The sequence below is a fragment of the Oryza sativa genome, chromosome 6, assembly GCF_034140825.1.
Source record: "Oryza sativa Japonica Group chromosome 6, ASM3414082v1".
Lineage (NCBI taxonomy): Eukaryota > Viridiplantae > Streptophyta > Magnoliopsida > Poales > Poaceae > Oryza > Oryza sativa.
The window spans coordinates 21827967-21841536 of record NC_089040.1 but is presented as its reverse complement, the minus strand read 5'-3'; the positions used below and the strand labels follow the sequence as shown (position 1 = coordinate 21841536).

The following is a 13570-nucleotide window of genomic DNA, read 5'->3' as shown; positions in this document are numbered from 1 at the left end:
GCGGCGACGACGTCCGCCGGCGCCAGCGACGAGCCGACGTACGAGACCAAGTCCATAGACCCGAGTCTCGCCGTCATGACGCTGTCGGCGCCCGTAAGTAAGCTATCCATATCCATCTAGCTGCGCCGCCGCGCGCATGATCTCGCATGCACTGACGATTTGTTCACCACCAGGAGCGTCGGCATTTGCTCGCCGGAGAAGAAGCTGGTGGTGCCGGAGAGCATGTGCGGGCGGCCGCTGGGGCTGCAGTTCCACCACGCCTCCGGCGACCTGTACGTGGCCGACGAGTACCTGGGCCTCCTGAGGGCGCCGGCGCGCGGTGGGCTGGCCGAGGTGGTGACGACGGAGACCGCCGGCGTGCCGTTCAACTTCCTCAACGGCCTCGATGTCGACCAGAGGACCGGCGACGTCTACTTCACCGATAGCAGCAGCACGTACCGACAGCAGCAGCACGTACCAGATAGAATCAATCGGTCATGTTCATATATACTGCACAGTGTGCATGCATCATGCAGTTAATCGTGTGCCATTGCCACGCTCGCCCTCCGCCCGCTCCGCCGCCGCGCTCGCCCTCCGCTTCTTTGCCCGTGGCCGCGCTCGCGCTCCACTTCTCGGCCCGCCGTCACTCCGCTGCCGCGCTCGCCCTCTGCTATGCCACCCGCATCCGCGCGCACCGCTCCGCCTGCCGCCGGCCTCTTTCACTGAAGAAGAGGAATAGAGAAGAGAAGAGAAGGAGAAGAAAAGAGAAGAAAAAAAATGTGCAGTTGTCATGTGGGTCCCATGTACTTTTTTTTTAAAAAAAATTGCTGACTAGGATGCCACGTCAGCGAAACCACCTATATATACTGCCGTAGGACCTTGAGTGAACGGTTTTAGTAAGTTTAGGGGTAAACATTTCTGGTTTTGTGGTTAAGGACTTCAAAAAATCTCGCTGTTAAGTTGAGGGACCTTCGGTGAACTTATTCCTAAATAGGATGGGCTCAGGTGGGTGCGGGCTTTGTAACCAGGCCCAATTCAGTTAGTTGCTTCATTTTAAGCCCAGTTAATTTAATTCAGTCACATCCACCCTCTAGCCCAGCGATCAGATCAGCGCACCGCAGCGCGCGACGGTGGTGTGCCAGCGGCGGCGGTGCGGGGAGCGTATCTTCTCCGGCGACGGCGAGTGAGGTGAGGCGGCGCCGATGCGTGGAGGCCCTCTTGTTTCTTCTCTGTGTTTCAGTGGTGTAATTTGGTGTCTCTCGCTTCTCTACAGTCCCGTCGCGTGGGCGCCCGCCACCTGTTCGACGGAATGTGTAGGAGGTGGACGGTGTTCTCTCCGGACGAGCTCCTCCCACAGGTTATCTCCTTTCCTTGATTGCTTTCTGGGACAACATCAAGAGATGTCACGTCTTCACTTAGGGGATCAGGGGATGGATGGAGAGAGAGAGAGAGAGAGAGAGAGAGAGAGAGAGAGAGAGAGAGAGAGAGTGTTTGTCTGGCTGTGCCGACTTCTGTCGGGGTCGGTTTCACTACTCTTTTCTTCATTCTTATGAATAAGTACCCTGGCCACCATCGTCACCGACTTTCATACTTGTGGCTGCGCCCAGCAACACGTTGTTCTTTCTAGAAATGATGTTTCCAGCACAGGATAGGTCCAACCCATGGTCACCACACCAGCCCACCAAACTAAAGCCACTCTTAACTCATATAGGTTCACTTTCGGTACATGTAGTTCTTCTGTAAGGATAAACTAGAAAGTTTAATTCTAAGTTCATTTCATGACTACCAAGCTGAAAATGTGAAACAAGTACACAGACCATACTACACTGTCGCGAAGTATACCATGTGGGTGCCTGCTGGTAAGGTGACTCAAGCTTCTGTCATCTTTTGGTCACTTTTTTCTGTCCTTTGGGTCTTGATCTAATGTCCATGCATTTGTTTGTATTAATATCTTTTCTGCTATAAAAGACAAAATTCATACAAATAATAATAATGACTCTAAACTAGAAGACAATCCAAAAGGAGAGAGAGAGCTTATGATTGTGCAGTTCTTTTATCCCTGCCTTTACTGTACACCCCACGCTGTTGCTGTCAACTTTTGCAGAAAAAAAGAGCTCGTGGTTTTAGATAAAAAGGGAATAATGTAAAGTATGTAACGAAACAGACCATAATGTGGGCTAGAATCAGTTCTTTATGTCGTTCAATTAGATCGACATATTAGAATATATGATAAAGCGATCAATGAGAGTAACACAAAAAAGTCAACCGGCCGGAAAATGAGTTTGACCACCAGTCTCAATATAGTCAATATGAGTTAGAAAATTTTGGAGCGCAGTCAGTTCCAGTAAGTGTCACTCTAATCGTTCTTATGTTTTGGAACTACTAAGAATTTTACATAAACTTTTAAAACAAAGGTCAATATATTCCTAGTTTGCTGCAAGAAACTGAGAGAACTCCCGTATTCTGAAATCTGAATTGGACCTAAATGAGATACTTCTGCTTTATGTGTGGCATCCTTAGAAGCACCACCAAATTGCCAGGCACAACTTTGTAACATTTTATACTACTTGGCCTCTCAAGTGATCTTATCGAACGGTGATCTCTCAAACGAATTCATCATTCCCCACATTTTTTTTGTCTAATTTCACACTTAATAAGATCATCCTACATGGTATTGGAATAAATATTAGAGAAGTAGAATAGAGGTTTGTGTCAGATTGATTGCCACCATTTTGGAGTGCCACAAGCCAAACCAAGTCCACACTTTAGAGTGTCTTGGGGGAAGATGCAAACATTATATACAGTATAGAAGTCTTAACATAATAATGCGTACATTTATACATTAACTTTGTAACAATTACGGCTGTTCGTGCTGGTGATGTTTATGCCAAGCGACGGATGAAGGTTGCCATGGTGAAGTCAGAGCTTCTACGTCGCCATGATGATGCATGGTCGTCATCATCAATACTATTTTAATTGAGGACGCCTCCTCACCTACCTTGTTGTGTTTCTTGAAAGGAACTCAGTTATAGGTTTCTTTCTTTGGTGTTGGTGTTCCATCTGGAGCCACCCTGTCGTCTTGCATTCTCTATTTGTGGTCCAATGCATTTCTCTTCTTCTTGAAATAAATGTCAGAACTCATGTCCTTGGTTAAAAATTGTTACAACAATTACATGGTTTCAATACAATAACCTCCCAGACCTTACCTCCTTTCATTCAATAATGGAACTAATGGTGGTCAGCAGAGGCAATGAAAAATTCAGGGTTTGTTTGGTTTAATACCCTACCAAAATATTGGTAGTGCCAAAAGCCAAGTTTTGGCACTACCAATATTTTGGTAGGGTAGAGTTGTATTTGGTTGGAGACCAATTTAGAACAAGCTTTGAGTAGAGTATAGAAAATATCAAACTAGACATTGGCAATACCAATGATTTGGATTCAAACCAAAACTACCATATGCACTGTTCAAACTACCATAATATTGGTAGGGCACCGTTTTGGCACTAATCCAAAACGGCCCTCAGAACAAAGGAGAAGCTTTGGCTAACTAAAATCTTTCATCTATTGTGGAACATCTGGAAAGAGAGAGAGAGAATGAAGGATCTTTCAAAACTTCTCCACTCATCCACTCCAGGTTGCGTATGTCATCCGCGAGAGTGGTTCTTCACTTGAAACTAGCTGTCTAGCTCAAAGAAATTAACTGATCATCTTTCTGTTTTTCTTTTTGGCTTGCTCATTCAACAATCCTTGCACTGTCATGATACGCAGTCCCTTGCCTCATCACTCGAGTTGTATATTAATGTTTCGACATAAAAACCACACCATTGTTTTTGGTGCATATCCCGGCAACATATTTCGATGGACCAAAATATAGATATTGGGCTCCATTCGGCATTGTTACAGTTTTTCAAAAACAGTTACTGATTTTCTATTTTGAGATTAATTAAGGAACTAGTAGTTGGAAGCATTTTTTTTTGTAAGTTTCAGATTAGATTTTCTTAGGCAACATATATATTTCAAGGAATGCTACTAGCATTGAGAAGATGAGTGTAAGTTCGATAACACTATGCCTTTGTAATCCGTCGAAGAAGTCCAAGTCGAGCCGCAAGCAGGGACAATGGTGCTCTATCTATCCTTACAGGAGAATAGAAATGGAAGTTGGTAGTGGCGGCGAGATAGAGATTATTCTGTTACGATAGATATATAGAATTAGAATTAGGTCACAGTCGCACAGACATATAATCAAGAGATGCTGAGATAAAATTGCATGGCGTAATGCCTTTAAAGCATTATGCATGCATGATGATATACACACCTTGCTTGCTTTTATGCTCTGTCGTCTCCAAGAATAATATATGTTACCACTTTTTTTTACACATATGGCGTTAACATTGGCCTGTTACATGCATGCATATATGGATCATTTGCTTGGGAACAAATTAAACTGTGGACTATGTGTTCATTCAGTTAACGTGGTCAATTAGGCTTAAGGCTTTTGGTCTCAGGGTGGGGATTGTATTGCAACTGGGCAAATTTAAAGTGGTATCATGGAAGTAGCTAGCTAGCTATATGTGCACGTCTGCATGGTTTGCTGTCTGGGGGCTGTGGCTATCAAAGTTGCTTTAGCAACTAGGGGCTACTGAATAAACATAAAGTACAACGTGATTAAAGGAGAACCAATCATGGAGAGGCTTCCATTGTTCCTTTTCGGCGAGGTCATGTCAATTTCAACAGTAAGAGGGAAAGCATCCAAATTTAAAATGTGAAGCGAACTTTGCTACTGTTTTTTTCATCAGAACTTTTTCAAATAAGCTAGCAAGTTGAAGCAATTCGGTCATGTTAAGCATATGCACAAGAATGTCAGCTATGTCTAGAATCGATTGTGTATGATTTACGATACATACATTTGTTATATTCATGCATATATAATATTTGAGGGATTTAAGAAAGTGGAATTTCGCCAAAAATCTTGATAAAAGAATTCCTCGTGTGCTTTTTCGAATAAGAGCTCTGCTCCTATATTATGACCCCATCCTTTCTCTGTCTAAGCTTTCGTCAACCCCTAACAAAGCCATACCCATGGGTTTTTGTTTTGAATTGATCACTATGCATGCGGATTCTGTTAATTGTTGGCTTTGAGTTTTTGAGTTTCATTATAAAAAATTCTTATAGTGGTTAAAATTACCCAAACCACCTGAACTAACTGTTGGTAATTTTCTCCTTAAGTCACATTTAAATCTTAAATGAATTTCAACAAAATTTAAAGTGAAGAGCATATTATTTTGCTGGTTACAACTGCCTCCCCATGCTATAGCTTCCCTTCAAAATTGATTGAAATCCATTAAAATTATTTTTTTCTATTTAAATTTAGTTTAATTTTAATATTTTCAGTTATTAGGGTATAGTAATTTTGAAACCCGGTGGTCTTTAATAATGAATAGTTTCCTTACTAGGGTTTCGATTTGGGTGGGGATATGCTCCAGGCTATAGTTGGGGCTATGAGTCAGCGGCAATGCGATCAACTCACATTCAGGTAATGGAATGGGCATGCTGCGATGATGCAGAAGTGAGGAGTGTGAAATGGATGGAAAGAAACTTAAAAAGGCACACAAATAATTTTCTCATAAATTCTCTGTTTGTAATGTTATTAATTAACTAGCTTCCATCTTTTCCATGTGGCATTCAAGCACACCTTTGTAAGATACTCTACTGCCGAGAATAGATTCCATGAGGTTGTGCACATGAGCACACCTTGGTAAGTGACATGCCTATCTGATACCTGATTGCTTCCAATATTCTACAATTAAACTCCAATTTCTAATAGCATTTTTTGTAATGTGTTCTGTAAATATTTTGTACATAACTAATTTTTAATATAGCGTGGTAGGATCCTCTCTCCTGCTGTTTTCTGTCAAAAAAAATTATAATAGCATTTACTGAGGCAAATAGTGCATCATTTTGTTCTTTTTATTTGACAGTGGATAAACAATAGTTGGCTATATGAAAGCTATATTGCACTAGACATTTTACAACTTGGAGACCATGAGAAGGCACATTTGTCAAATATAGAAGAATGAGATTCCACAGATAGATTTGTCCATGGGCACTGTAGATATTTGTGTTTGGACTGAATTTGTTCTGGGACATTAGATCACTAAATTCCTTAACCTCCCTGATTTTTATGTGTTTAACCAATAAACTGTTTCTTGGTATATATTTTTTAGTTGTGCACCTTGATTTTTGTGACGTTAGTGAACTTCATATTTGACTTTTGCAATTTGCCCCTATATTGGAGTTTGGGATAAGGTTTCATGGACACAAGATTATATTTATCTCGAAATGAATTGCTTATTTCACTCATCAATAGAAGTATGGAAAGTCATGTGACAGCATATACACATACATATGCATGTGTACGTGTAGTTTCAAAAAACGTCTTATGTAAAAATAAAAATAATAATAGTAAGTTAAAAATGCTAGATATATATATCAATGTGAAAGCATATTTTCCCACAAATTTATCCATGGTCATGTCCCTATGTAGGATCAAAGATATCCCTAGAGGAGGGGGTAAATAGTGTTCTAAACACTAAGGCTAGAAAATTAAACCTGATTGATTACAAGATGAAGCCTTCAATTGAAGCCACGCAACCCTAGACTCTTGATGGGTACACTAAGACACTCTCAATCTTGAAAGAAGACAACTCAAGCACTAAACTTACAAGAATTGATCTAACATTTGCTCTAGGTGCTCTTAGGTTGTTCTTTACCCTATTTCTCAACTAACTTCCCGTGTGTTCTGTGTACACGCTTTCCAAACAGCTAAGCGGTATGTGTTTTGCCCAAAAAAGATTCTATATGAAAGCTGCTTTAAAATATTATATTAATATATATATTTTTTTAAAAAAAGCTAATACTTAATTAATCATACACTAATGAGTCACTCTGTTCTGTGTGCGCAAGGAATTAGTTTCCAACACCAACAACTGCACACCCTTAGACTCGTTAAGTTTTTCTGGTACAAGTGGGATCCAAAAGGGAGGAGACCATAGCGCCTGATATTTTTTTAAAAAATGATTTGCGGGGGTAAGATAGCCCCACGCATTTTGCACAAAAGAAAACCATCTTACGTAGATCGAGAAAACCCTCGAACCCTTGCCTCACCCTTACACAACGGCAACATAGTTTGTGTGAGAACGACCACAACATGTGTCAGGCCTTAGATATGTGCTTTCGCGTGGGACAGACGACAATTTTTTTCTAAAATTCACTCACATGGGGAGTCGAACTCAAGACTTGAGAGTGCTACTAGAGCCACCTAACCAACTCAGCTAGAGGCCCGTTCGCTAGCGTCAGACATATAGCCTCAACCACTCAGACTAGCCGTTTGAGCCTGGTCAGTAGTTCAAAGTTCACAGTGTGACAACAATCGAAGAAGTATTGACCTGGTTTCTCCGGTACAACCCGGTCCTTGCGGATCACCGTTATTCTGGACTGTCTTGTAGCTCTCAGACTATCTGAGCAATGCAACTCCACAATAAGTGCGAACATATTGCACACTATATGAGTTACACACATCGGACTGTCATCCATTTTATTTCCACTATACGGCCAACACATGGCCCATTTGGACAATGAATTGATCGTAATGTCCGATCCAATGGTTTAGCCGGACTGTCTACCATTACTGGGACTGTCCAGCTAGTTCAACTTTCAGGGTAACATCAAAGATCTTTGTTTGCAGCATATGCCAACACTCCCACTTCATTTAGTATTTGATTTGAAAATATATAGCAAGCTAGTGTACACCACTCCTAGACTCCTTGCAACTCCAGGCTACTTAAATTTCATCATATCTTTATAGTACGGTCTTTTGGTTCTAAAACTATTGCATTCACCCAACTCAAACACAAAGGTTCCACAATTCGATTTAATTTACCGCACCATAACTCACAAGGGGATACACCAAACAATTTTGCATCATGCATGACTCCATAAAGTCCAACAGAACCCTAATCTTTGCACACTTAGCAACTATCACTACTATAGAAAATGCTTTAGCCTTTAGGTTTGATTGCTAGCCCCACTTGAGTACCGGATTTGACAATCGGCACCCAGCAGGCAACACCTTTGAGTTCTCTCAAAGGTGTCGGTTTAAGAACTGGCACCTTTAAGGTCCAAGGAATGAAAAGCAAAGGTCGGCTCAATTCGAGCTGATGCATCGAGCAACTTCCCTTTACCCCAATCAGATCTCATTGCACATTTAGTTGCATTTAATCCAAGAAAAGGCAAGAACACTAAAAACATAAGAACATCAACAACACAAGCAAGGGGAGGGGATGGGAGGGTGTCGGCCGCCATAGCCGCCTCCCCTTCCACTGGATCTAGCGGAGGGGAGGTCGCTGCCGCCGCTGGGTGGGAGCAGTGGAGAGAGAGGGGGACCGAGAGAGAGAGCAGTGGATAGAGGAGGAGATAGAGGGAGGAGATAAGGAGGAGAGAGAGAGAGGTGGGTGGGTGCGTTGACGAGATAATTAAGGCCGAGGGGAGAGCGCGCGGGTCAGGCTATGCTTGATTTTTCAGGTGTCGTTTTTTTAAAAAAAATCGACACCTATATAATTGGTGGCGGTTTTTCTTTACAACCGGCACCTATAATTACTTAAAGGCATCAGTTCTATATATTTTCAGATCGTAGAGGTAGGAAAAAAAATCTATAGGTACTGGTTTTAATACTTCCGGCAACTATAGTGTTGACTTCTATGTGTATTTTTTTTGTAGTAGTGTATGATTAGTTCCGATGATTATGTTGTTATTAAGCGCTAAAATAACCATAAAGGGGCCTAGATGCTTGCACCCAGTAGAAATAGTGTATCGAGCATTCCAGTCGATCGACGCACTCCTCCAATCGGCCAATCCCACAACCCCGATCCATGGGAAAGGAAAGAGCCAAATTACCATGACACTATGGAACATGATGCATTAAAGATGCTACAAAATTAATTGTATATAACTGATATGGCACAGATATGTTTATTCCCAGACATCCGCCATGCTGCAAATTGAAATAGCAAATGGAAGAATAATGTGTATAATCCTGTCAAACAATCAGAAGAGCATCTTGTAGAAAGTAGATTCAATACTATTGAAATTGATAAAACGGGAATCACATGTGTGCGCAATGAGACAGCATCCTGTCGTGTAGACCACTATAAATAGCAGCAAAACCTAGTCTGTTTTTCCCAAGCCATTGCAAGGCCTGTTAGCATTTGTAGAGCTAGCTAGCTTAGCTTCAGCTCACACCTACATATATCAGCTCTCACAGTCTCAAAACACATCATGGCAAATGACTCATTGACAAGGAGCCATATAGTTGGAGATGTGTTAGACCAATTTTCAAACTCAGTGCCTCTAACTGTGATGTATGATGGGAGGCCTGTGTTTAATGGCAAGGAGTTCCGTTCCTCGGCAGTCTCGATGAAACCTAGAGTTGAGATTGGTGGCGATGATTTTCGATTTGCCTATACCCTAGTAAGCCCATTAAATTAATTACTTCATACCCGATCCAAAAGAGTCATATTGATAGATGCATGGGTAGGCCATGCATATATATACATTGTCCATGGTGTTGGCAATGCACTTTTTCTCTTAATCTTAGGAGCTCTTGAGGTTGGACAGACCAAGAAAACAACAGCTTCACTAGCCATGATAAACCTTGGCCTAGCTCTTGTTGCAATGTGTTTGCCTCAACTAGATGGTGCTCTCTGCCAGCTGGTTAAGCTAATTGAGCAATATTACTAACCTAAATTAATTAGGCATTTTCAGCCCAGACCAAAAAAATACTCAGGTTTATTTTAATCCCTTTCATGTTGACCATGTGTTTGTGTGAATTGTTAATAAAAATTAGGTTATGGTGGATCCTGATGCTCCTAATCCCAGCAACCCAACCTTGAGGGAATACCTGCACTGGTAAGCTATGCTCTTGCAATTGTTGTGATTTCTATCATATGTCTCACATTGATTAGTGATCTAACTACCTACTTTTCAATATGACAGGATGGTGACTGATATCCCATCATCGACGGACGATAGCTTTGGTGAGTATATTCATATTGTATCCAGGGTCTCAAGCATACACAACTACTCTGCTGCATTAGCTTTTACTTGCTGTCTTCAAATGCTTGTCACTAGCTAGCAAATACTGATCATCGATCCTTCAACTTTGATTACTTTTTTTAAAAAAAAGTATAAATACTTAAAAATATTTCATATTAACAAAGTATACATCCTAATTAAATGCATATAGTCATGAAACTTTTGTGCATCATGATCCAACAATGAAAAAAAAATTGATGTCCAAAGTTAAAATTCATTGGTTTCAAATAATGAACAGTTATATATTTGAAACCCGAGGGAGTCACAATATTGGAGTGTTCCTTCATATGGCCAGTACAAGTTTGGAAAATGGTTAAGTTGATAGATAATTAAGTAGGTATGTTTAACCAAAATGTTGCATGCTTGGTGTGATTGATTTAAAATTCATACATCACAAATCCGGTTTCTTTTGTGCTGGTCCAAAATTCAGAAATATCAAGTAGGAGTATATGATTGTAACTTTTGTTGTTATATTTGGAAAAAAAATTGCAGTACAACTACAAAGTAGATCTAATTAAGCCAGTTACTCGCAAGGTGCATTTCTATTGATATTGAAATAGTGCAAAATTGTTCTACAAAACTGCTGTCTGTAAAATTTCAACTACAGGTTCAATTCGTCTCAATGACTCCAAAATAAAATTCTTGCAAACAGTAGGATCGAAGAAAAATAAAATAAAAACTTGCTAGACACAACAAATCTTATTCTCTCCCTTCTTTTCACACTTGATGTCAAATAAGTTGGACGTAAAATCTTACAGAATTATTTTTCTCCTCAAACTAGCTTGGTTCATATTTTTAAAAAAGAACATGATTTATAGCACCGTTCAACATAAATATGGTATTTAGTTGTATTCCCCCCTTATACCATACTAAGTTCGAATTAATAATCTGAACATGAATAAAAACAGTAGAAATATATACTATGTTGCATCTCTGCATATGGTATAGCACATACACCGGCGGATCCACCGCCCAGCGACCCGATCGAGCAGTCACCCGGGCTTATCGGTGGAAGATCCTTTTGAAATTCTATGCAATTTAACAAATTGAAATTGAACATTATAAGCAAATGTTAGCTATAATTAAGTATGTCCAAGGCTTTAAAATTTTACTGAGCACATATCATATATAAATTAAATTAATGCAGGGCGGGAGATCGTAACATACGAAAGCCCAAGCCCCACCATGGGCATCCACCGCATCGTGATGGTGTTGTATCAGCAGCTTGGGCGCGGCACGGTGTTCGCGCCGCAGGTGCGTCAGAACTTCAACCTGCGCAGCTTCGCGCGCCGTTTCAACCTCGGCAAGCCGGTGGCCGCCATGTACTTCAACTGCCAGCGCCCGACAGGCACAGGTGGGAGGAGGCCAACCTGATCTGATCAATATCGATCGATCTTCGATCTTCTAGCTCTTGTACATGTTGAGTGTTGACCAATATAATGGCCACTCATGCATATATATATATATATATATATATATATATATATATATATATATATATATATATATATATATATATATATATATATATATATATATATATATATATATATATATATATATATATATATATATATATATATATATATATATATATATATATATATATATATATATATATGCAGTGTGTCTAGCCAGCTGCATGCAACTTTGTCTACGTGCTTATATAATTAAACAAATGCATATATAGCCGGCCGTATCATAAAGTTCCTAGCTATAAAAGCTATAGAATAAATGTCGCCCCACTTGGTCAGTTGGTGTACATGACGGCTCCTAAGTGTGCTATCATGAATATGCTAATAATAGCAGTTTAGTATATCATCCCCGCAAAAAAAAAAAGTTTAGTATATCAAGTGTACGTAGAGATGTGACATTTTGTCACACATTGGAAAATAAACTATATTGTAATAATATGCGTGGTCGTTTAATATTCAATATTTTCTGAGTAGATTTCATATAACCCTAGATATTATGGTGTTAAACACAATTATAGTGGTTTGCAGTGGCGGACCGAGAAATTTTCAAAGACTAGGGTTAAGGTATGAATCAACTAATGAAGTGTTGGTTTTCTACAAAATTTACATAGTGATTTAACACAACTTAACAAAATTTCCTTCCATTCCAAATTGATCTATATATTTCATAGGTACACCAAGACAAAAAAAAAGCTAATAGCTCTCTCATACTATATTTACTCTAGCAACAAACTCGATGCATGCACCATCCCTACTATTTCCTAGCCAATAGCAAATCAAGATATTACATGCGGGTTATAAATACTTGTGTGCATGGATGCATGCATCAATGTCCATTACTCCAATGCACAAATAACGAATAGACTTAATGAATGAACACAAATATGATGATCATTTAGAAATAACCTAAAAAAACTATATGATGATCATTTTGGAACGGAGGGAGTAAGATTTTAGAGGCATGTCTAGGGCTCAAGCCCTAGCTGCCCTAGTCCTGCCTCCGCCCCTGGTAGTTTGGCACGTGACACATAACCCCGAGTATTATGGTATCGATGCAAAACTATGATGTTAACTAATTCAACATAATAATGTAGCACAATGAAAAATAATAACCTTATATGGCTACAACATTTAGACGATACATTAAACGAACTCATAAATTTCAAATATAAGTTTAAAATTCATAATAAGTGTACTACATCAAAGACAAATTAGTTAACGGTAAAAACTGTAGAATCATAATATATGTGGTTCTATGCAACACATCAAAACCCTCATGGTTTTGTGCAAACATGAACCAAAATATGTAGGGTTTAGTGAAATTTACTCATATTTTCATAACCTAATTAGCTTTTAACTTAAGAGAACTATCTGAAATGTGTTTAGTCATTGCTATTAGATACAGATTAAAATCCTAAATACATATATAATTACTCTATCCGTCCCAAAATATAATACTACTTATGTCCCATAATAATTGTATTTCTAGGATTTGTATTTGTCCCAAAATAGTTGTCACAATAGAGTACTAATGGTCCCATTGATCACTTCTCGTTCAAATTTCTTCATATTTTATCCTCAACTACTCTCTCACTCTTTACCTATACACCATTTAAGAAGGGACATCATAGTTTTCCTTCACAAACCTTAATATATGCTAAACACTCTAGAATTACAATTATTTTGGGCCGGGTGTAGTAACTTTTAGAGGTAGGCATTGGTAAGAAGAAAGCTTAAATAAAATAATAAATGGTTGTGATTAGCTGAGATGATGTAGCTGAGAAATTAAATGGGTATAGCAGTCCAATTAATACTCATCCTCACTACTCCATTCTGTGTTTGACCCATGGAGTGAAAGAGGAGATTTCTCTCTCTGCACGCACGCTTCCCAAACTGTTAAACGGTGTATATTTTTGAAAAAAAATCTATAGAAAAGTTGTTTAAAAAATCATATTAATCTATTTTTA

The 13570-nt window shown here is 39.4% G+C and overlaps 1 protein-coding gene across 2 annotated transcripts; it reads left to right on the top strand.

The window, feature by feature from the left end:
- The first annotated feature begins 1060 nt into the window (after window positions 1-1060).
- On the top strand, window positions 1061-11608 carry LOC4341272 (protein FLOWERING LOCUS T). 2 transcript variants are annotated; one of them, XM_015786343.3, is made up of 5 exons: window positions 1061-1167; window positions 1253-1336; window positions 9881-9942; window positions 10030-10070; window positions 11276-11608. In XM_015786343.3, the coding sequence occupies exons 2-5, from the start codon at window positions 1289-1291 to the stop codon at window positions 11500-11502; spliced, it is 378 nt and encodes a 125-aa protein (XP_015641829.1). In that variant the 5' UTR covers window positions 1061-1167; window positions 1253-1288; the 3' UTR covers window positions 11503-11608. The 2 variants fall into 2 exon arrangements, with proteins under 2 accessions (XP_015641829.1, XP_015641828.1); XM_015786342.3 differs by lacking the exons at window positions 1061-1167; window positions 1253-1336 and adding an exon at window positions 9218-9504.
- Window positions 11609-13570: the final 1962 nt, after the last annotated feature.